We start from the raw sequence: 25,591 nt of genomic DNA on the forward strand, positions 1-25,591 counted from the left end.
AAAGAATATATACAAAATCTGTGTTGAAGAGACCAAGGTTAAAGTTTCTATGCAACCATGTAAAAGTTATACAAGTGATCCCCAGGTTCTTATTCGATATGTTGGTCTTACTATTTGCATTGTTGACAGTAAATCCTCAATTTTTTGTTCCAGATGAGCTCTATCACCTATAGCGGTTTCCTGCGATATCTGTATTGACAAAGAAGATTTATTAAAACAAGATTTATTTAGCTTAATGCAGCAGAATTCTGGGGTATTTTGTGCAAAAAAACCACTGTGCTAAATATAAATAATTCATGTTTTGCGGCGTGTCCGATGAAAGGGCGTAGTTTCACTGAAAAGGTGGGTAGCTTCATGGAAAGGGGTAAAATCTAGTGTGCATCAAAGTGAGCCAAAATTCTGGCACAAAGTAAGCCAACTGATAGGTGATGTGAACGTAGACTAGAAAGTCATACAATTAGACAGATTTATCAAGCAGCATGAACCACTTTGATAAATCTTGCACATTGTAAGACGATCTTGTCTAAGTTTGCACTGTCTTTGAATTAAACTGTATAGATAAGTATGTCTCAATGTGTCTCCAACCTTTTTCCATAAATAACAAGTACGGTAGGTTAAATTGATTTCATATAACATAAACTCCTTATTGGAGGTAGCTAAAGTGTTGACATGCCACTAGTGATGAGCGAGTGTGCTCGGTACTCATGATTTCCGAGTATCTTGGACATGCTCGCACATTATGTTTGAGTCCCCGCAGCTGCATGATTTGCGGCTGCTAGACAGCCTGAATACATGTGGGAATTCCCTAACAAACAGGCAATCCCCACATGTATTCAGGCTGTCTAGCAGCCGCAAATCATGCAGCTGCGGTGACACAAACTAAATCTCCAAGCATGCCCAAAATACTCGGAGATCAACTGTGCAACTAGCACACTCGCTCAGCACTAAATGTCACCTATCCCAAAAAACAGTGTTCTTGTTCCCACCTTAACAGAGTAAAGAAATTGTCACAAGTATACCACTCAGCTCTCAGGATTTTGGGTTATTTATAACAATTCAATTTAAAATACCGTAAGTGTTGAAATCCTTTTGGTAATTGGGGAACCAAGCATGTGACAGGATCTGTCAATATATTTTGTTACTACGTTGACCTGATTCAGGAAATCATATAATGCGGGAAGGTTTGCTCTTCTGTGAGAATAAATAGTACAAACAAAAATATGCTGTTTGGCTAATATGAATTATCAAATAATAAGGTGGACTGATACTTATTAATCTATTAGAGGGGTATTTCTACCAGTATCTCTGGCCAGTGTGTATTGGATGATGTGTGCCAATATAAAATGTAAGACATATAATTAGAAAAAGTTTTCTTTATACCTTTAGCCGTTCTCTCAAGCTGTCTCTCTCTGTAGTCATGCGGCGTAAATCTGAAATGGCGCTGTCTCTTTCACTTTCAACACGCTTTAAAATAGTTTGAGCTGTCAAACTGGCTTTGGGGGTCTTTGGAGATCGCATCAGCTCTCTTCGAAGATGGGTTATTTGCTGTTGAGCCTAAAAAGAGGAAAAGATATAAAATTGACTAATCAAAAGAATAAGGCTAGGTTCACATTCCGATATGGCGGTACGTTAAACGGACTACGTTACACCGCGGCATAACGCGGTGTAACGTAGTCCGTTAACGCCGCCATTGAAAGCAATGTAGGACGCATCGCTAGCGCACACCCACAATGGGCGTGTGCTAGGCGATGTGCCGTCATTGAGTGACGGACCCAAGACGCGGGCTGCAGCGTTTCCGGGTCCGTCACTGCTAGTGCAGATGGAGCTAGCAGATGCTCCATCTGCGCTAGCGCTGTGCCAAAGTCGGCACTTGCGTTAGCGCAGTCCGTTAACTAACGGACTGCACTAACGCAATGTGAACCTAGCCTAAGAGATGAAAAAAGTAAAAGTGAAAAAGTAGTATGCATCCGCTGTACTATTATAGCCTATAGTGTTTTAATGATATGGCATTAATAATAAAGAACAGAGGGTGTAGCTATGGGGGAAAATGGTTTGGGCTAATAGCAACTCAAACTTTTCTACTGAGGCCTCAAAAGACAGACCAAAATGATATCTTTGTCTCACCATTCGAGACAGAAGTCCATACTAAAATTAAAAATATTTCTCATTTTTCTTTTTTTGTCTTCTGTACCCAGTATAACCTTATAATAAGTAAAAAAAGAGTTAATTATGTTGTTAAACTAGAGTCTACTGTAGCTATTGAAAACACTGCAGCATTTGGTCACTTCTATGAAAACTGCCTCCCGCAGAACTTGGGCACCTAACTGGTAAGGTCGACCTCACAGTTTGAGAAGTGCTTGAGAATACTACAGTATGTTTCATCGTTCAGAAAAAAACAAGTTTCAAAGTTTTATGCAAAAGTTTTATTTTGGGAAATTATTTTGGAACAGTGACCATCAAAATTTACAAGTTACAATGTTCATATTTTTTTTGGCTTGGTAAACCAATAACGATGTCAAAATGTTTTGGAGAGGTAATTAAACATGGTATTTTATTTAATTAATACTTTTTTTAGGTTTGTCTTATGTTTCCCATTTAGGCATGTTTTTGTTTGTTTTACTTTATTTATTCATTTGGTTTTTTGATATTTGACTTTTACATGCTGCTAAATCCAAACCCTTATTACATGCTAATAGCAATAATCTAGAACCGTTGTGACAGAGACTGAGAAAACATTATTTTCCTATTTATTAATCACATCTGTAACAAATTATATATTTACCTTCTCGTATAGCAAGTTTGTTTTGTCTCGTTCTGACGTCAAAACTTTGACGTTGGCCTGGATTTCTGCCATGTGACGCTCATACTTTGTGAGCATGTTCTGGAGCTCATCACGATCTCGAACAATCTTCTTGATTTCAGAGTCGAGCTGTGTAGAGATTTATCAAATGGGAATATTATTGAAAATATCAATAAGTATTCATAAAGAAATTAGTATAAAGCTAGTTATGCAGCTTTCAAATGGGAAATATTTGGCTTAGATCTGTTCATAACTGAACTTCAAGCTGAATTACTTCTAAAAGGATTGTAATTTGCCGGGACAGTCTCTGATTATGTCACTTGGTCTATGTGTGCATGCTTTTTTCCAATGAAATCAAGTGTCACATTTTGTATACATCTCTTAGTGTACAAGTATTTTACTGGAAATGATGTTCAGAAATTATACTAGGTTTCTCTTAAAGGTTAGACCCCACCAGGACCACCGGCAATTATAACTTGTTGATGGATGGGGATCAAACCGCTGTGACAAATTCTGAGGGTCTAAAATGCCCTCTTAGAAAGGAGAAGTAGCCGAAGGTAGGGGACAGTTGGGATACCACCTTTAATTGAGTGGTCCAAAACAAAACAAAAACATAAAGCAATTAGAGAGAGTAGAGATGGAACGATAGAGACTTTTTAACTACAGTATAATGGAAAAGTAATTAGATTATTATAGAAATTGACAGACATTTAGAATCAAAATTAATGTTAGTTTCGGAAAGCTTGTTAATATAGTGTTAGTTTTTGGATATGGCTTCACAATTGCAACTTACCTTGGATGGGCTACGCTTTGGACTAATGCTACGGCCTCGAAGCATCTTCCTTAGATGTTCTGTTTCTCTCTTGTAGTGATCCCTTTCTTCTTCCAGACTCTTTACAAACGAGTCCAGCTTAGAAGGAGATGTTGCTCTACCCTTCTTATTTGGTAACACACCCTTCTTCTCTGGTGAATTGAGAGGAAATGCTAGTTTTAATTAAAACATCACAAAACCACAATGTTTCACAATGGTTAATTTCATATATACGGTAGTTAATTTTTGTTAGCTATTGAGCATGCCAATCACACATCAAGAAACATATGCTTGTGATATATTGTTAGAGAACATCATACAAGTAAGCCGAGAAACCTGTATTACTAAGCGAGTGTGCATTATGTGCTTTCCATCACCGTATCGTGTATTTTTGGCCATAACAAAGACCGCAGACTGCTTTTCTTTTGTAAAGGCTGAAGGTACCGTTACACTAAACGACTTACCAACGATCACGACAAGCGATACGACCTGGCCGTGATCGTTGGTAAGTCGTTGTGTGGTCGCTGGGGAGCTGTCACACAGACAGCTCTCTCCAGCGACCAACCATCAGGGGAACGACTTCGGCATCGTTGAAACTGTCTTCAATGATGCCGAAGTCCCCCTGCAGCACCCAGGTAACCAGGGTAAACATCGGGTTACTAAGTGCAGGGCCGCGCTTAGTAAGAGCTTCCCTGCACTGAATGTGTCAGCTCCGGCAGTAACAGCGGTGACGTCACCGCTGTGCTCTGCTTTACGGCCGGCGCTGACACAGTCAGTGCAGGGAAGCTCTCGGCAGCAGCGCGTGCATTAGCAGCGCTCCTGCCGAAAGCAGTTTTAACCCTGTGGACGCTGGGGGACGTGACAGACATCAGAATGTAAGTATGTACTGTTTTTTTTTTAACTTTTACAATGGTAACCAGGGTAAATATCGGGTTACTAAGCGCGGCCCTGCGCTGAGTAACCCGATATTTACCCTGGTTACAAGTGAACACATCGCTGGATCGGTGTCACACACGCCGATCCAGCGATGACAGCGGGTGATCAGCGACCAAAAAATGGTCCTGATCATTCCCCAACGACCAACGATCTCCCAGCAGGGGCCTGATCGTTGGTCGCTGTCACACATAACGAGATCGTTAGCGGGATCGTTGCTACGTCACCAAAAGCGTGACGTTGCAACGATATCGTTAACGATATCGTTGTGTGACTCAGCCTTGAGTCATACATAACGATATCGTTAACGATATCTTTGCAACGTCACGCTTTTGGTGGCGTAGCAACGATCCCGCTAACGATCTCGTTATGTGTGACAGCGACCAACGATCAGGCCCCTGCTGGGAGATCGTTGGTCGTTGGGGAATGATCAGGACCATTTTTTGGTCGCTGATCACCCGCTGTCATGGCTGGATCGGCGTGTGTGACACCGATCCAGCGATGTGTTCACTTGTAACCAGGGTAAATATCGGGTAACTCAGCGCAGGGCCGCGCTTAGTAACCCGATATTTACCCTGGTTACCATTGTAAAAGTTAAAAAAAAAAACAGTACATACTCACATTCTGACGTCTGTCACGTCCCCCGGCGTCCACAGGGTTAAAACTGCTTTCGGCAGGAGCGCTGCTAATGCACGCGCTGCTGCCGAGAGCTTCCCTGCACTGACTGTGTCAGCGCCGGCCGTAAAGCAGGCCATGCTATTACTGAGAACAGAGCACAGCAGGACGATGTATTACCAGAGTATTAAAAGATTTACTATTTAGTCACTAACACAGGTGTCACTCCCGAAGGAATCAAGGTGTTGTAACAGTCTGTATGTATTTCACCATATACATTTGCATAATTACCCAAGTGTGTACAAGATCAAAGAGGGAAATCTCCCAGAGGAATTGCTGCTAGGACCATATGCTGTAACAGTGCCTAAAAGTCTCAATTAGACAGCAAATTCCTATTAATACCATCAAGACATTGGAATACATGTCCTATGCTGAGCTTTACTTTTGTATTATCTGATGCAGAGGTGGACATAAACAGCTGGGGGCTTCTGTGGAAGACAGTGTATGGGCCTCTTGGTGTCCAGCATCTTATCATATAGCACCCCCTATGTCTCTCTAAGGGTATGTGCACAGAATGTCTTTATCAAATAGGCATGCTCCGTAACCCACCTGAAAAAAATGCTTAATAAACATTAAAAAATTAACTAACATAATCACTGTAATCTAAAAATGTTCATGTTTTCAGTCTTTTGATCTTCTTCACGCTTGTAAAGCCATGAAGCAGGTACAAGAAGGAACCCGACTGTGGTTTAGGCAGCTTTGCATTTATAGAAGCCACTCACGCAGGGGTGCAATGACCGCGACCGGGCCTGTGTAGGTGATGGGCATGCCAACGTCAGCGCAAGCTTCAACTGGATGTGCGTCCTCGGCTGCACATTCAGCTGAAGTGTATTGCAGTGCCGTGAACGGCAATACACGCTGCCAGACAATCATAGGCCAGCAGCTGACATATGCATGCACGTGACTGGGGGCACATGGGAGTGACATCACGCGCTGCCATCACTTGCACGCTGAAGTCAGCTGCCGGCTTCAAACAAGGATGCCGCGCGGCGGGGAAAGGTGGGAAAGTGAGTATAATTGTTTATTTTTTTTCTACGTATTAAAGACCAGTGGCAGAGCGGCGGACATACAGTATACAAGGATAAGGGATATATACCAAGATGGGGAAAAGGATAAGGGACATATATATATATATATATATATATATATATATATATATATATATATATATATATATATATATACTAGATGGTAGCCCGATTCTAACGCATCGGGTATTCTAGAATATGTATGTAGTTTATTTATGAAGATTTTAGAATAATACATTGAATACACAGGACTGCGCATGTCGCTGATTGTTCGCGGCTGGCCACCTAGTATATAGCAGAGCCACGTAGTATAGAACAGCCCACGTATTAAATAGCACAGCCACGTAGTATATTGCACAGCCACGTAGTATATAGCACAGCCACGTAGTATATAGCACAGCCACATAGTATATAGCACAGTCCACGGAGTATATAGCACAGCCACGTAGTATATAGCACAGCCCACGGAGTGTATAACAGCCCACATAGCATATAACACAGCCATGTAGTATATAACAGCCCACGCACGCAGTATATAACACAGGCCACGTAGTGTATAACACAGGCCATGTAGTGTGTAACACAGGCCACGTAGTGTATAACAAAGGCCACGTAGTATATAGCACAGCCATGTAGTATATTGCACAGCCCAAGTAGTATATTGCACAGGCCACGTAGTATATTGCACAGCCCACGTAGTACATTGCACAGCCCACGTAGTACATTGCACAGCCCACGTAGTACATTGCACAGCCCACGTAGTATATTGCACAGCCCACGCAGAATATTGCACAGCCCACGCAGTATATTGCATAGCCCACGCAGTATATTGCACAGCCCACATACTATATTGCACAGCCCACGTAGTATATTGCCCAGCCCACATAGTATATTGTACAGCTATGTAGAATATTGAACAGCCCACGTAGTATATTGCAGAGCCCATGTAGTATATAATAATAAATAATAATAATTTTATTTATATAGCGCCAACATATTCCGCAGCGCTTTACAACTTATAGAGGGGACTTATACAGACAATAGACATTACAGCATAACAGAAATCACAGTTCAAAACAGATACCAGTAGGAATGAGGGCCCTGCTGCTCGCAAGCTTACAATCTATGAGGAAAAGGGGAGACACGAGAGGTGGATGGTAACAACTGCTTTAGTTATTTGGACCAGCCATAGTGTAAGGCTCGGGTGTTCATGTAAAGCTGCATGAACCAGTTAACTGCCTAAGTGTGTAGCAGTACAGACACAGAGGCTATTAACTGCATAAAGTGTATGAGAACATGATGGAGGAACGTGATTATGTTGTTGTTTTTTTATTAATAGGCCACACAGGGATAATTAGGTTAATGCGTTGAGGCGGTAGGCCAATCTGAACAAATGAGTTTTTAAGGCACGCTTAAAACTGTGGGGATTGGGGATTAATTGTATTAACCTAGGTAGTGCATTCCAAAGAATCGGCGCCGCACGTGTAAAGTCTTGGAGACGGGAGTGGGAGGTTCTGATTATTGAGGATGCTAACCTGAGGTCATTAGCAGAGCGGAGGGCACGGGTAGGTTGGTAGACTGAGACCAGAGAGGAGATGTAGGGTGGTGCTGAGCCATGGAGTGCTTTGTGGATGAGGGTAGTAGTTTTGTACTGGATTCTGGATTGGATGGGTAGCCAGTGTAATGACTGGCACAAGGTAGAGGCATCGGTGTAACGGTTGGCGAGGAATATGATCCTGGCAGCAGCATTCAGGACAGATTGGAGCGGGGAGAGTCTGGTAAAAGGTAGGCCAATTAGTAGAGAGTTACAATAGTCCAGACGAGAATGAATAAGTGAGACAGTAAGAGTTTTTGCAGAGTCGAAAGTAAGAAAAGGGCGAATTCTGGAAATGTTTTTGAGATGCAGATAAGAAGAGCGAGCCAGTGATCGGATGTGGGGGGTGAATGAAAGCTCGGAATCAAGGATGACTCCAAGGCAGCGGGCATGTTTCTTTGGAGTAATGGTGGAACCGCACACAGAGATGGCAATGTCGGGCAAAGGTAGGTTTGTAGAGGGAGAGAACACGAGGAGTTCAGTTTTTGACGGGTTCAGTTTCAGATAGAGGGAGGACATGATGTTAGAGACAGCGGTAAGACAATCACTGGTGTTTTCTAAAAAGGTCGGCGTGATAACAGGAGAAGAGGTATATAATTGGGTGTCGTCAGCATAGAGATGGTACTGGAAACCAAATCTACTGATTGTTTGTCCAATAGGGGCAGTATACAAAGAGAAGAGGAGGGGGCCTAGGACTGATCCTTGAGGAACCCCAACAGTAAGGGGAAGGTGAGAGGAGGAGGAACCAGCAAAACAAACAGTGAAGGATCGGCCAGAGAGATAGGAGGAGAACCAAGAGAGAACGGTGTCCTTGAGGCCGATGGAGCGGAGCATAGTGAGGAGGAGCTGATGATCCACAGTGTCGAATGCTGCGGAGAGATCCAAGAGAATTAGCATGGAATAGTGACCATTAGATTTAGCTGTTAGTAGGTCATTAGAGACTTTAGTGAGGGCACAGCACACGCAGTATATTGCACAGCCACGTAGTATATTGCCCAGCCCACGCAGTATATAGCAGACACGTAGTATATTGTAGAGCCCACGTAGTATATTGCACAGCCCACGTAGTATATTGCACAGCCCACGTAATATATTGCACAGCCAAGTAGTATATTGCACAGCCCACGTAGTATATTGCGCAGCCCATGCAGTATATTGCACAGCCACGTAGCATATTGCCCAGCCCACGCAGTATATAGCAGACATGTAGTATATTGTACAGCCCACGTAGTATATTGCCCAGCCCACGTAGTATATTGCGCAGCCCACGTAGTATATTGCGCAGCCCACGTAGTATATTGCGCAGCCCACGCAGTATATTGCACAGCCACGTAGCATATTGCCCAGCCCACGCAGTATATAGCAGACATGTAGTATATTGTACAGCCCACGTAGTATATTGCCCAGCCCACATAGTATATTGCGCAGCCCACGTAGTATATTGCGCAGCCCACGTAGTATATTGCGCAGCCCACGTAGTATATTGCACAGCCCACGTAATATATTGCACAGCCCACGTAGTATACTGCACAGCCCACGTAGTATATTGCACAGCCCATGTAGTATATTGCACAGCCCACGTAGTATATAGCAATGTGGGCATCATATCCCTGTTAAAAAAAAGAATTAAAATAAAAAATAGTTATATACTCACCTTCCGTTGGCCCCCGGATCCAGGCGAAGCGGTTACCGATGCTCCTCGCGCGCTCTGGTATCAAGAGTACATTGCGGTCTCGCGACATGATGACGTAACGGACTCGCGAGACCGGTACGTCATCATCTCGCGAGATCGCAATGCATGGAGCGGTCACCGGAGCGTCGCGAGGAGCGGGGAAGGCCTGTTCCTGATCCGGGGGCCGACGGACGGTGAGTATATAACGATTTTTTTTTTTTTCATTATTTTTAACATTAGATCTTTTTACTATTGATGCTGCATAGGCAGCATCAATAGTAAAAAGTTGGTCACACAGGGTTAATAGCAGCGTTAACAGAGTGCGTTACACCGCGGCATAACGCGATCCGTTAGGGCAGCCATTAACCCTGTGTAAGCGCTGACTGGAGGGGAGTATGGAGCGGGCACTGACTTCAGAGAGGAAGGAGCGGCCATTTTGCTGCCGGACTGTGCCCGTCGCTGATTGGTCGTGGCTGTTTTGCCGCAACCAATCAGCGACTTGGATTTCCATGACAGACAGAGGCCGCGACAAATGAATATCCGTGACAGACAGACAGAAGGATAGACAGAAAGACGGAAGTGACTAAGGCTATGTTCACATTGCGTTAATGGGTTAACGCTAACGGACTGCGTTGCACGGCGAAATTGTCGCAATTAACGCCGTGCAACGGGTCCGTTAGCGCACCCATTGACAGCAATGTGATTTGTCTCTGTAGCGCATCGCTAGCGCATGCCATTTTCGGCACGCGCTAGCGATGTGCCGTTCTTTTGTGACGGACCTCGGACGCTGCTTGCAGGGTCCGAAGTGTGTCCGAGGTCCGGTCCTCGCTAGCGCAGATCGGGGATCTGCGCTAGCGGGAACGATGAACGCGAACCCTAAAGAAACATTGCGTTAGCGCAATCTGCTAGCGCTATGCGCTTAACGGATTGCCCTAACGCAATGTGCACCTGGCCTTAGACAATTACGTATATAGTAGATATATATATACAAACACCAGGATGAGGCCCAGGGTCAGGATAAGGGAAAAATGTACCAGGATGGGAGATATATGGTCATGGACGCAGTGCCGGTTTTAGACAAATTGGGGCCCTACGCAAAATTCAAAGTGGGCCCCCATGTCCATAAAACACGTACATGTTACACCAATATCGTGTCACCAGTGTTTTCAATCAGTGTGTCGTCCATGTGCCATCTGTGTTTTTCCGGTATGGATAATGTAAACGAAATTACAAAGCTTCTCATATACTTTCCATGTTAAACACCGACGTCACACGGACAGCACACGTACATCACACGGATGGCACACATACATCACATGGACGGCACACATACATCACACGTACGGCACACGTACATCACACGTACGGCACACGTACATCACACGTACGGCACACGTAAATCACACGTACGGCACACGGGCGGCACACATACATCACACTTACGGCACATGGGCGGCATGTTTACACGGACTCATAGACTAGTATTGGCCCTTGTCATCTGTGCTGCTGGGAAAATACGGACATGAGTGCAGCACCGTAAGTCAGATAGGGCACATGTGGCATCCGTGAAAATCATGATAGGTCGTGTGAAAGGGGCTGAGAAAACTGCAGAATTGCCGTCTTTTTCTACATCCTACCTCACTAACAGCAGAATAAAAAGCCATTAAAAAGTCCCACCCAACCTACTCTGCTAAATCCCCTCTGGCTCCATGGCCCATGGTTCGGGGTCCCTGATGGTTATTATTCACTTTGCAGCTATAATATAAGGTGAAACCACAAGACCCCTGCAGCCCAGTGATGAGACTGGCAGAGACTCCCGGAGCCACACCCCAAGACCCCTGCAGCCCAGTGCTGAGACTGGCGGAGACCCCCGGAGCCACAAGACCCCTGCAGCCCAGTGCTGAAACTGGCGGAGACCCCAGGAGTCACAAGACCCCTGCAGCCCAGTGTTGAGACAGGAGGAGACCCCCGAAGCATCAGTGCTGGAGCTGCAGGGGATTTATCATTTCATGCTAATTATTTATACATTCTCAGAAAACACTTGTAGTGTCTGTTCACACCCACCATTTTTACTGCGGATTGATCTACAGTGTTGGCAGGAAATATTTAGTGTTTGTGCAGTCTTTTCACTTGCATTTTTGTGTCACATTCATTTGTATAGGGAAAGAAACGCTGAAGAACGACAGCAACAGATGTATAAAAAAAAAAGTGTCTTCTGGCCGTTGGCCGTGTCTGGCAGAACGCACCAGGAGCAGTAAAGAAAGTGTGAACAGGCCCTAATGTAAGACACAGACAATAAACATACGGTATTTTTCGGATTATAAGACGCACTTTTTTTACCCAAAATTTTTGGAGAAAATGAGGGTGCATCTTGTAATGCAGATATACCTTACCAGCCGCGGTGGAGCAGGGTCTCTGCAGGCTGCAGGCTGGGATGAAGGGGTGATCGCATGTGTTTGCGCACCGCTGCGGGTATACGGTGCTGCGGAGGCTCTGCTGACATTTTGTGAAAGGCCAGAGCCCCCATAGTTGCACGGTATGGTTTCCTATGGGGTGGACTTCAGGAAAATGGCTACCGGGGGCGGCGCATGAGCAGATGGAGATCTCAGCACCAAGATCTTGGGAGATGAGATTTCAGCGCTGAGATCTCATCTCCCGAGATCTTAGTGCCAAGATCACCTTCTGCGCATGCGCCGCCCCCGGCAGCTATTTTCCCAGGTGTCCACAGCATAGGAAACCATACCATGCAACTGGGGTGACACGGTGGCTCAGTGGTTAGCAGTGCAGCGCTGGGGTCCTGGGTTCAAATCCCACCAAGGACAACATCTGCAAGGAGTTTGTATGTTCTCCCAGTGTTTGCGTACGTTTTCTCCGGTTTCCTCCTACATTTCAAATATAGGGAATTTAGATTGTGAGCCCCCCCATTGGGGACAGTGCCACTAATGTCTGTAAAGCGCTGTAAAATTAATAGCGCTATATAAATGAGTAAAAATAAATAAACTGCAGGGGTTCTGGCCTTTCACAAAATGTTGGCAGAGCCACCGCAGCACCGAACACCCACAGCTGCACATCGGAACACCCTATCATTGCGGCCTGCAGCAACGCTCCTCTCCTGCCTCCTCCAGCAGCGACCCCGCTTCACCGCAGCCACCACCACGGTAAGCAATAAGACGCATGGATCATAAGAAGCACCACCATTTTATTAAAAAATGTTTTTTTTCCAATTTTTCTCCTCAAAATTTGGGGAGCGTTTTATAATCCGCAAAATACGGTAAACTACTGATTCTTATTGTAGCGACACTAAAATTACCAAACTACATATACAGCACAGATACACACTATACATGTACATGCAGCGCCCCAGAGTCCTGGTCGTTGCAGTACTGTGGCTCCGCCACTATGGGGAGCTATGGTACGTCTGATTGCACTAAAGGAGTTTCTCTGATCAGGTAACACCTCACTACACTTCACACTCCGGCCACCAGGGGGGGTGGTCCTATCTAGTAGGCCACTCCTCACACTCTGGTAAAACTGGGGGTTGGACAGGAAGACAGGGAGAAGTAACTGGGAAGAGCTAGAGAGGACCTGTCAGGGATGGGATCCTGGCAGACTCCTAAGAGCAGAACTAACCAGTGAACAACGGGAATACAGTAAAGAGGAATTAGGACCAGAAGGAGTCGTGCTGTTAGACCGAGGCAACATCCTTCTGAGGCGCAAATAGTCGGTGGCCGGAACGCCGAGCAAGTAAGAGACTCTAAGTACTACTGCAAACCACGGCAGGGCAGCCAATTATAGGTTGGCTGTCTCACACAAATCACCTAAGCAGACATCGGAGGCAGCTGTAGGAGAGGGGCGACTCTAGGGTCCCGGAAGAACTCCAGGCCTACCCCGTCATACGGGTGCGTCCTAGCCATATCATCTGGGGGACGGAGAGAACGAACATCAGAGACAGACAGATTCAGTTGTGAGGACTATCCCGGGAGTTCAGCAGGGAAGGACTACAACACCCAGCGCTAGAAGGTAGACACTGATTCCCACCTGTAAAGAGAACTCCTGATATGCCTTTGGACCGGCCGGTCTCTGACAGCCCGGTGGACAGCGCTCTGGACTGAGGTCTCTACACCCTTCAGTAAAGAGGTAAAGAGACTGCAACCTGGTGTCCTCGTTATTTACTGCACCGCACCATCTACATCCATCACATCATTCACTGTGCTCCCCTCGGCAGGGTCACGGACCAGGCCTAGCCACCGTGACAACCCCAGAGTAGAGACTCAGAGGCCCGGTACCGGGTACCCCTCGGCCCTGCGGCAGTGGGGGCGCTCCAACTTGGCGTCACGAACAGGATTTACTTAAGCCTGAAGAATCAGGTCATGTGTGTCTTGGAACTGTGATTTATTGTGCTTGGACTGTGTATTGCCATTTACCGCCAAAATTCGCCATTGCCGCGCACGGAGGGAGGAGCCTTAGTTTCGTGGGCGGAACCAGCCAAAAGAAGTGCGGAACGGAAAGCGCAGTAAGGCGCCAATCCCGGAAGAGGAACTCCGACCTTCAGCAGGTTAGTGGGAGGAAGGGACAGCCATGTCCGAGTCGGGAGGAGAGGAGGTGGCGGCCGCAGCCGCGGACGCAGGGGCAGCTCCGGTCCCCGCAGCGAGTGAAGCCGCGGCCCTAATACCACCACCAGTTGCCGCAGAACCCGCTGTCCCCCTCAGCCAGTCGGACACTGCCGCTAACACAAAAGCCATAATGCCCTTCTCCATGCCGTACCTGCCCGGAGCGACCTGGCTCCCACGATACTCTGGGGAGTCGCATACATTCACTGACTTTAAAGAAGGGCTCTGCAGCCTGCTCGAGTTCTATCCCCTGACAGAGCCTCAGAAGGTTCATATGATAACCGGCCAACTCTTTGGGGCGGCTCTGAGAGAATTGAAGTCCTGGCCCGCCGAGGATAAGGGAACTGCACAACAGATTTTTGCAAAGCTTAAAGCCACCTTCGATACTCGCACTGCTACAGAAATTAAACTGACTTTCTATGGATGCAAACAAAGGCTGCAGGATAGCTTACGGGACTATGCCCTTAATCTCCAAGAGGCGATGCGGGCCATTAAGCAGAGTGACCCCGTCAGCATGCAAGATGAGGATAAACTTCTGAAAGAGCGGTTCATTGAGGGGCTCCTGTGCAGTCACCAGCGAGGCCAATTGCACTTCCTGGCCATGCAAAATCCAGACTTGACTTTTGCGCAATTCAAAGATAAGGCTATCCAGGCATTGCAGGAGCGACAGCCCAGCCGCGCAATACCACCCAGGCGCCCCGCTCTCACATACCACCAGGAGGTGGCATCGGATACCCCAGTTGCCGCGGAGGCCGACGCCCAGAGCTTCGAGGACGACTCCCCTGCAGGACTTCGCCTCCAGGTGCAAGAGCTAACCAAGAGCGTTGCTGCCCTAGCCCGGACGGTGCAGTCCCTACAGGAGGCCCCCAAGGAAAAGATCCAGCTAGCCTCCGGACCAGAAGATGTCCCCTGGACGCGGCAGAAGAGGACCCCACCGACCAGAGGCCGGGACAGCGATCGCTTCCATCAGGACGGACGACCCATCTGCCGCCGATGTCACCAGGTGGGCCACCTTGCAAGGTACTGTCCTTTAAACGAGCAACCCCTGGGGCAAAGGGCCAACCCCCAGGAGTAGGACGGTCAGGCCCGCAGCATTGGAGAACCAAGTATATTGGAGGACGACCAGTTCTCCCTGTAGTGGTTGATGGAATCCCCTTGAACGCTTTGCTGGACACCGGTTCTCAGGTGACGACTATACCTTACGTGCTTTATAAACGGTATTGGGAGGACGCTGATATTACTCGTGGCCCTGACGATGACTTCACCATAATAGCCAGTAATGGTCAGCCGTTGCCACAAGTGGGGTATAAGGAGGTCACCATCAAGGTGGGGCGGGTGGAATTGAAAGCCCAAGGGATTGTGATTGTTGATATTGATCGTCGAGAATGTAATCCCATGATGACTCTTGGTACTAATGTTATAGAAAATTGTCTTGCAGAAGTTATTGTTTTGTTGCAACAGGTGGCAGAAACCGCTGGCCACAGCGAGCAACGGGCCCTGCAGAAGGAAATCAGAGCTCTGATGCAGAGACAGCAGGTAGAGCTGACTGGTGGTGAGATTGGTCGTGTCACTGTGAGTGATTCAAACCCCATCGCGATACCCCCCAGGAGTGAGATGTTAATATGGTGTCGGGCAGCCATAGGCCTCAGGGGTAAGGACTACCAGGCCTTGGTAGAACCCGTATATTCAGACAATAGGCCTACTGTTCTGACAGCCCGGGGGGTGGTCGACGTCCGCCAGGGGAGGGTGCCTGTACGTGTCCTCAATTGTGGGGAGGAAGAAGTTCACCTCACCAAGTATACCACGCTCGCCAAACTGTTCACTGTCAATAATAGTGTGATACAGACACCTGAACCCTTGGTCCCGTCAAACGTGGCGGAGAACAAAGGTTCTGCAGAGCACTGGTGTCGGGAATTGCATGTGGGCACTGACTCTACCCCATCCCATCAAAAACAGGGGGCCTACAGGGTGGTACACGAGTACGAGCAGGTATTCAGCAAACACCCCTTAGATTTTGGGCAGGTGAAAGGGATCCAACATCACATCCCCACGGGAGATCACCGACCCATAAAAGAGAGACATCGCCCTATACCCCCAGCTCATTACCAGTGTGCCAAGGACATGCTGCGGGAAATGAAGGAGGCTGGGGTGGTGAGAGACAGCTGTAGCCCCTGGGCAGCTCCGTTAGTCCTTGTTAAAAAGAAAGATGGTACCATGAGGATGTGTGTTGATTACAGGCAGTTGAATCGCATTACACATAAGGACGCATACCCACTGCCCAGGATAGAGGAGTCTCTGGCTGCCTTAAAATCTGCTAACTACTTCTCTACCTTAGATCTCACCAGTGGGTACTGGCAGGTTCCTGTAGCGGAGGCGGACAAAGAGAAGACGGCCTTCACGACACCAATGGGTCTCTGCGAGTTCAACTACATGCCCTTCGGATTGTGCAATGCTCCCGGGACGTTCCAGAGGATGATGGAGTGCTGCCTAGGACACATGAACTTTGAAACTGTGCTGCTGTATTTGGATGATGTCATTGTCTTCTCTAAGACCTACGAAGACCATCTGAAGCACCTGGCCGAGGTATTTGAAGCCCTGTCCAACTTCGGCTTAAAGGTGAAACCGTCCAAGTGTCATCTGCTGAAACCTAAAGTGCAGTACCTGGGCCATGTGGTGAGCGCTGAAGGAGTGGCCCCAGACCCCGACAAGGTCACAGTGATCAAGGACTGGCCAAAGCCCAGTGACCTCCACGAAGTCCGGCAGTTCCTCGGGCTGGTAGGCTATTACCGAAGGTTCATTAAGGACTTCACCAAGAAGGCCGCACCCTTGCAAAACCTGTTGGTGGGCCAACCAAAGAAGACCAAGGGGAGGAACACCCCCTTTGATTGGAACAAGGAGCTGGAGGAATCTTTCACCTGTTTGAAGTCGGCACTGACGGGAGAAGAGGTACTGGCTTACGCCGAATACGACCAACCGTTTGTGCTGTACACAGATGCCAGTAATGTGGGATTAGGAGCCGTGCTGTCTCAGGTCCAGAAAGGCAAAGAAAGGGTGATCGCTTAAGCCAGCAGGAAACTCCGTCCCACGGAAAGGAACCCTGACAACTACAGTTCCTTTAAGCTGGAATTCCTTGCCATTGTCTGGGCAGTGACAGAGAGGTTCAAACACTACCTGGCCTCCGCGAAATTCACCATCTTCACGGACAACAATCCGCTAACGCATCTGGATACTGCCAAACTCGGGGCTTTGGAACAGCGATGGATGGCCCGGCTGTCCAACTACGATTACACCATCAAGTACCGGGCAGGACACGAGAATGCCAATGCCGATGCCTTGTCCCGAATGCCCAATTTGCCAGAAGCGGGAGAAGACCCGGAGGCACTTGAAGAGGTGGAGCTGCCTGCATTCCATCGCCCCAAAGCCACTCAGAGCTCTCATCATGTGAAGAACAGGCACAAGAACCAACCGGATGACACGCTGAATCCCCTGCCCCATCACGGGTGGGCGGAAACCCAGGATGGTGACCCCGCGGTCCGTCGGGTGAAAGAGCTCTTGACGCAGGCAGGGTCGCACCCTGGCCCAGATGACCCACAAGAGACCCAACAGCTGTGGAAGGGGAGAAGCAAACTGTTTATCCATGATGGCAAGTTGTGCAGGAGGAGCATCGACCCACGTACTCATGAATTGGTGTGGCAGATAGTGGTGCCAAGGCGAGATGCGCCCATGGTTCTGGGAGCCTACCATGATGGAGCCGGACACTTCGGATGGAGGAAGCTGGAAAGGCTCCTCCGAGGGAGGTTCTATTGGATTGGCATGAAGAGAACCATTGAGAAGTGGTGTCGGGAGTGTGGTCCATGTAGTCTGCGCAGGAAGGACCGTGACAGTCAACGGGCTCCCCTGCGGCCTATCATCACCAAACGGCTGCTCGAACTGGTCGCGCTGGATCATGTGAAGCTGACACCTAGCCGGTCGGGCTATATCTACGCCCTTACCATCGTGGACCACTACTCCAGGTTTTTGGTGGTTGTACCTGTCAAGGATCTAACGGCCAGGACTGCCGCCAGGGCCTTCCAGCAGCACTTTTGTAGGCCCCATGGCTACCCAGAGAAGGTACTGACTGATCAGGGACCTGCATTCGAAGCGGAAGTGTTCCAAGAATTCTGTCAACTGTACGGGTGTAAGAAGATCAGAACCACACCGTACCATCCTCAAACCAACGGGATGTGTGAGAAGATGAACCAAGTGGTAATCGATTTATTGAAGACCTTGCCTGTGGAGGAACGGAACCTGTGGCCAATAAAGTTGCCTGACTTGGTGGATATGTACAATCACATTCCAGTAAATTCCACCCAACTGTACTCCAGCGTACCTGATGCGAGGAAGATCTAGTCGGTTACCCGTTGATTTGGACATGGGGGTCCTAGTACCCGAAGATACCTCGCCGGATGCCAATTGGGATGCAGAAAGGCAGCGAAGGTACCGCGAGGTACAGGAGTGTGTAGAAAGAAGTCTCGCCCAGGCTAGGCAAAAACAAGAAAGGGACTACAACCAACACGCTCCTGCGATTCCCCTCTCCCCTGGTGAACAAGTACTTAAACGAAAGAGGAGATTACACAAGCTCGATGACCAATGGGAAGCGGAACCGTATACCATCCTGCCATCCGACTTCGATAACACGAAGGTATGTCTCATCAGCAAGGACAGAGGGGAGACTTCGACAGCGGTATCCAGGGATCACCTTAAGGTCTGCCCCGATAAGTTGAGAGAGAGGGACATGGCCCCGGAAATCTCCCCGCCAGTGGAAAAGGAGAAGATGATCCATACCGTCCTTGGTGATTTTCCCCAGTCCTGGACTCAGATAAATCAAGCCATCGTGGTACCTGTTCTAATGTTTCAACAGCCGGTCCCACCAGAAACAATGGTGGTCCCGGATCATCCGGTCCCGCTACCTCAACAAGCCCTACCTGAAGATGCCATGCCAACCGTTGAACCGGCAAATCCTCCCTCTGCTATCGGTGAATCTGCTGTACCCACTGTTGATAGCAGCAGCTCAGAGAGCCCCAACCTGCCAGTGCTACCCAGACTCACTAGAAGTGTAGCTAGAAGACAGTGCACTACACCAGCGGTAGCAAGCATAGCGGGCCCTGTTAGGCCAATAGCAACCCCTGCGCTGCGAAGGTCCACACGCAGCACTCAGAACCAAACTCCCCTCCGCTACAAAACTTGGAGGTATTGATAATGGCTGCTATCTAGTTGAAAATGTTTGTGTACATATTTTTGTTACAGGTTATAAAATGGACAATAGAGTAATGGACGGTGAATTGCTCAAAAACTTTCCAAAGGTGGGACCCCTTTGTTTACCCGGGGTCCCCGCTGTTACGACTACTGGACTGAGAGTCATAAACTGTGCATGACCTAACTTTCGCAACGTTCAAGAGTTCTCACCTCCCATAAAGGGAAGCACTGTTACATTTACTTGTTTATGCTATTTCAAAATTTTGTGTGTTTCCTGCTAACATGTATTGTTGTCTTGTTTTCCCAGTCCCGGAGTACTGGATTTAACCGGGGGGGAGTGCAGCGCCCCAGAGTCCTGGTCGTTGCAGTACTGTGGCTCCGCCACTATGGGGAGCTATGGTACGTCTGATTGCACTAAAGGAGTTTCTCTGATCAGGTAACACCTCACTACACTTCACACTCCGGCCACCAGGGGGGGTGGTCCTATCTAGTAGGCCACTCCTCACACTCTGGTAAAACTGGGGGTTGGACAGGAAGACAGGGAGAAGTAACTGGGAAGAGCTGGTGAGAGGACCTGTCAGGGATGGGATCCTGGCAGACTCCTAAGAGCAGAACTAACCAGTGAACAACGGGAATACAGAAAAGAGGAATTAGGACCAGAAGGAGTCGTGCTGTTAGACCGAGGCAACATCCTTCTGAGGCGCAAATAGTCGGTGGCCGGAACGCCGAGCAAGTAAGAGACTCTAAGTACTACTGCAAACCACGGCAGGGCAGCCAATTATAGGTTGGCTGTCTCACACAAATCACCTAAGCAGACATCGGAGGCAGCTGTGGGAGAGGGGCGACTCTAGGGTCCCGGAAGAACTCCAGGCCTACCCCGTCATACGGGTGCGTCCTAGCCATATCATCTGGGGGACGGAGAGAACGAACATCAGAGACAGACAGATTCAGTTGTGAGGACTATCCCGGGAGTTCAGCAGGGAAGGACTACAACACCCAGCGCTAGAAGGTAGACACTGATTCCCACCTGTAAAGAGAACTCCTGATATGCCTTTGGACCAGCCGGTCTCTGACAGCCCGGTGGACAGCGCTCTGGACTGAGGTCTCTACACCCTTCAGTAAAGAGGTAAAGAGACTGCAACCTGGTGTCCTCGTTATTTACTGCACCGCACCATCTACATCCGTCACATCATTCACTGTGCGCCCCTCGGCAGGGTCACGGACCGGGCCTAGCCACCGTGACAACCCCAGAGTAGAGACTCAGAGGCCCGGTACCGGGTACCCCTCGGCCCTGCGGCAGTGGGGGCGCTCCATACACACATTATGTATACTTTATAAATATAGAAACATACACTATATAAAGTATATACACACAGAAACATTCAGTTTATATACAGTAGATACAGTATGGTCACATACTTATACAGTTTATATATTTACACATTATACTGCACACATGCAGTATACAAATATAGTAATATAGTATACATACACATACTATATACTGTATGTACAGGTGTGTGTGTGTATATATATATATATGTATACAATATACATACACTCACATGCACCCCAGATATACACAATCATACTATATACTGTATATATGCACACACATACTATATACACATATACAGACACACAAATACATGTATACTTACCAGGTTCTGCAGCTTCGCTTGTACAGATCCATTACCAGGACAGTGCTAGGAGCAGCCATGATGAGAGGAGAGGCATCATGGCCTGGTTCTGACCTCTGTCTGCTGTGCTGTAATCGGGCCCCTCCCACTCACTTTCAACTTCTAACCTGACTACAGAGAGAGAGAGAGAGGGGGGGGCTGGAAGGGGGTTTGGGAGAGACGCTCTGGGACTCACTGCTTATTCACTGCTGTACACACTCTGGGCGCTTCATAAAGGGGCTGCAGATGCAGGGGGCCCCCTTTGTGAGTGGGGGCCCCAGGCGTCTGCCTGGTCTGCCTGCCCCAAACGCCGAACCGGCATGGACGAAAGTGTTGGCACGTTTGATATTGCACCAAAAAATGAATTATTTCTCCCAGAAAATGAGTGCAATTACACATGATTTTGTTATACATGTTTATTTCTTTTGTATGTGTTTGAACAACACAAAAAAAACGAGAAAAAAGGCAAATTGGACATAATTTCACACAAAACTCCAAATATGGTCCGGACAAAATTGTTGGCACGTTCACCTTAATATTTGGTTGCACAGAGTTTGGAATAAATAAAATCAATCAAATGCTTCCTATAACCATCAACAAGCTTCTTACACCTCTCAACTGGGATTTTGGACCACTCTTCTTTTACAAACTGCTTCACGTCTTTCATATTTGAAGGGTGCCTTCTCCCAATAGCAATTTTAAGATCTCTTCACAGATGTTCAATGACATTTAGATCTGGGCTTACTGCTGGCCACTTCAGAGCTCTCCATGCACTTTGTTTCCATCCATTCCTGGGTGCTTCTTGAAGTATGTTTGGGGTTATTGTCCTGATGGAAGACCCATGAGCTAGGATGCAAACTCAGCTTTCTGACACTGGGCACTACATTGTGACCCAAAATCCTTTGGTAATCTTCTGATTTCATAATGCCTTGCACACAGTCAAGGCACCTAGTGCCAAAGGCAGCAAAACCACCCCAAAACATCTCTGAATCTCCACCATATTTGACTATAGGTACAGTGTTCTTTTCTTTGTAGGCTTCATTCCGTTTTCGGTAAACAGTATAATGTTGTGCTTTACCAAGAGCTCTATCCTGGTCTCATCTGTCCACAAGATGATTTCCCAGCAGGATTTTGGCTTCCTAACCTACATTTTGGCAAACTGCAGTCTAGTTTACGTCTCTGTGTCAGCAGTGGGGTCTTAGTGTGTCTCCTGCCATAGCATTTCATTCCATTTAGATGCCAACGGATGGTAAACTCTGACACTGATATACCCTGCAGCACAACTTGAATTTCTTTGGAGCTAGATTGAGGCTGCTTATCCACTATCCGAACTATCATGTGTTGCAACTTTTCATCATTTTTTTTCAGCAGTCCATGTCCACGGAGATTAGCTACAGTGCCATGGGTTGTAAACTTCTTGATTATGTTGCACACCATGGACAAAGGAACATCAAGATCTGTGGAGGTGGACTTGTAACCTTGAGATTGTTGTTATTGTTCACCAATTTTTGGTTCTCAAGTCCTCACAGTTCTCTTTTCATCTTTCTGTTATCCATACTTAGTGTGACACACACAGACACACAAAGATTGAGTCACCTTCATCCCTTTTTATCTGGTTTCAGGTGTAATTTTTATATTGCCCAAACCAGTTACTTGCCACAGGTAAGTTTGAAAGACACATGATTGAAACATAGTTGTTTATCCACAATTTTGGAAAGGTGCCAACAATTTTGGGGTTGTGTGTAAAATTATGTTCAATTTGCCATTTTTTCTCTTTTTTTTTGTTTTGTTCAAATACACACAAAGAAAATAAACATGTGTATAACAAAACATGTGTAATTGCAATAATTTTCTGGGAGAAATACTTCATTTTCCGGAGCAATTTCAAGGGTGTCAACACTTTCGGCCATGACTGTATATACCAGGATAAGGGATAATACTGTACGTATATATATATATATATATATATATATATATATATATATATACACACACACACACACACACACACACACACACACAAAGATGCGGAACACACTTACCAGGATGGGGGATAGGGTATATATACCAGGATGGTGCCCAGGATAAGGGACATATATACCAGTATGGGGCCTAGGATAAGAGTCATATATATCAGGATGGTCAATATATATACCAGGATGGGGCCCTGGATGAGGGTCATATATATCAGGATGGGACCCCCCAATTAAGGTACATATATAAAAATATACCAGGATGGGGGATATATACTGTATATATATATATATATACCGTATGTATAATCTTAAAGTACCAATATATCCTGTAGCTGAGAGTATATAGCTCTCCCCGGACACCTCAAGGGTATCCAATCAAATAGAAAACTCCAGATACATGAAACCAAAAGAGAATGGAGTATAAATGTCCCAAACACCATAGTTAAAAGATCAAATACAAACTTTATTTAGCAAAACAATGAACAACTATATATGTATACCTGCTGTATGCAGTGTATACCAACAAGGAGGTATAGCAGAGGAAACATGACGATACTCCGGGTTACATGTGGGTAACAAAATTCATCCCTAGGGTACAGACAGTAAATATATAGATCTCTCTATACACGAGTCCAAATTAGCAAAAAACTGGGCTATAAGGCTATATACAGATCACAGTGTCCCCATATGTGATGGCCCAAAGTCCGCTAAAAACAGATCAATAATGCACGCTTACCCATATTTGGAAAACAGGGGAGTATTTCCCTCTTCACCCGGCGGCCCCGGACGCGGTATAGCTTTTTCAACTGGGTTATAATAGGATGGTGCAAGAAGGGAAACATATATACCAGAATGGAGGACATATATATACCGTATATACCAGGATGAGGGACATAAATATAAACCAGGATGAGGGACGTATATATACCAGGATGGAGGATGTATAGAACAGATATGCAGGATATATAAATATATATATATATATATTTTAAGATGGCAGTTGGACGGTTCCTGGAGTTGAGTTATGTATCATCGAGGTTACATTTAACTTTTTTTCACAAAAAATTTACTTCAGCTCCAATTTGTTTTATTTTACCAAGGGTAACAGGAGAAATTGGACCCCAAAAGTTGTTGTACAATTTGTCCTGAGTACGCTGATACCTCATATGTGTGGGTAAACCACTGTTTGGGTGCATGGCAGAGCTCAGAAGGGAAGGAGCGCCATTTGACTTTTCAATGCAAAATTGACTGGAATTAAGATGGGACGCCATGTCGCGTTTGGAGAGCCCCTGATCTGCCTAAACATTGAAACCCCCAACAAGTGACACCATTTTGGAAAGAAGACCCCCTTAGGAACTTATCTAGATGTGTTGTGAGAACTTTGAACCCCCAAGTGTTTAACTACAGTTTATAACACAGATGCCTAAATATTGGAAACCCCCCCAATTCTAACTGAAACCCTAACCCAAACACACCCTTAACCCTAATCCCAACCATAACCCTAACGACACCCCTAACCCTAATCCCAACCGTAAATCCAAACCCTAACTTTAGCCCCAACCCTAACTTTAGCCCCAACCCTGACTTTAGCCCCAACCCTAACTTTAGCCCCAACCCTAACCCTAACTTTAGCCCCTACCCTATCCCTAACTTTAGCCCCAGCCCTAACCCTAGCTTTAGCCCCAACCCTAACCCTAACTTTAGCCCTAACCCTAACTTTAGCCCCAACCCTAACGGGAAAATGGAAATAAATATTTTAAATTTTTTTATTATTTTTCCCTAACAAAGGGGGCGATGAAAGGGGGTTTGATTTACTTTTTATAGTGGGTTTTTTTAGCGGATTTTTATGATTGGCAGCCGTCACACACTAACAGATGCTTTTTATTGCAAAAAAATAGTTTTTGCGTCTCCACATTTTGAGAGCTATAATTTTTCCATATTTTGGTCCACAGAGTCATGTGAGGTCTTGTTTTTTGCGGGACAAGTTGATGTTTTTATTGGTACCATTTTCGGGCACATTACTTTTTGTATAGTTTTTATTCTGATTTTTGTGAGGTAGAATGAACAAAAAACAGCTATTCATGAATTTCTTTTTGGGGGGGCGCTTATACCATTCCACGTTTGGTAAAATTGATAAAGCAGTTTTATTCTTTGAGTCAGAACGTTTACAGCGATACCTCATTTATATCATTTTTTATGTTTTGGCGCTTTTATACGATAAAAACTATTTTATATAAAAAATTATTATTTTTGCATCGCTTTATTCTGAGGACTATAACTTTTTTATTTTTTTGTTAATGACGCTGTATGGCGGCTTTTTTGTGGGACAAGATGACGTTTTCAGCGGTACCATGGTTATTTATATCCGTCTTTTTGAACAATTTTGATTGATTGTTATTCCACTTTTTGTTTGGCGGTATGATAATAAAGCGTCGTTTTTTGCCTCTTTTTTTTTTTTACGGTGGTCACTGAAGGGGTTAACTAGTGGGACAGTCTTATAGGTCGGGTCGTTACGGATGCGGCGATACTAAATATATGTACTTTTATTGTTTGTTTTTTTTATTTAGATAAAGAAATG

General features: G+C 46.4%; 1 protein-coding gene across 4 annotated transcripts in view; it reads right to left on the minus strand.

Annotated features, from left to right (window-relative positions):
- TSGA10 (testis specific 10) overlaps positions 1-25,591 on the minus strand; it is a 177,355-nt gene that overhangs the window by 55,455 nt on the left and 96,309 nt on the right. For all 4 annotated transcript variants that reach the window (XM_077296525.1, XM_077296527.1, XM_077296526.1 and 1 more), the window contains exons 5-8: positions 3,594-3,763; positions 2,783-2,929; positions 1,381-1,554; positions 112-189 (exon numbers count right to left, since the gene is read on the minus strand). In XM_077296525.1, coding sequence (XP_077152640.1) covers positions 112-189; positions 1,381-1,554; positions 2,783-2,929; positions 3,594-3,763 — 569 coding nt within the window. The remainder of the gene's footprint in view (positions 1-111; positions 190-1,380; positions 1,555-2,782; positions 2,930-3,593; positions 3,764-25,591) is intronic.

The sequence above is a fragment of the Ranitomeya variabilis genome, chromosome 3, assembly GCF_051348905.1.
Source record: "Ranitomeya variabilis isolate aRanVar5 chromosome 3, aRanVar5.hap1, whole genome shotgun sequence".
Taxonomy (NCBI): Eukaryota; Metazoa; Chordata; class Amphibia; order Anura; family Dendrobatidae; genus Ranitomeya; species Ranitomeya variabilis.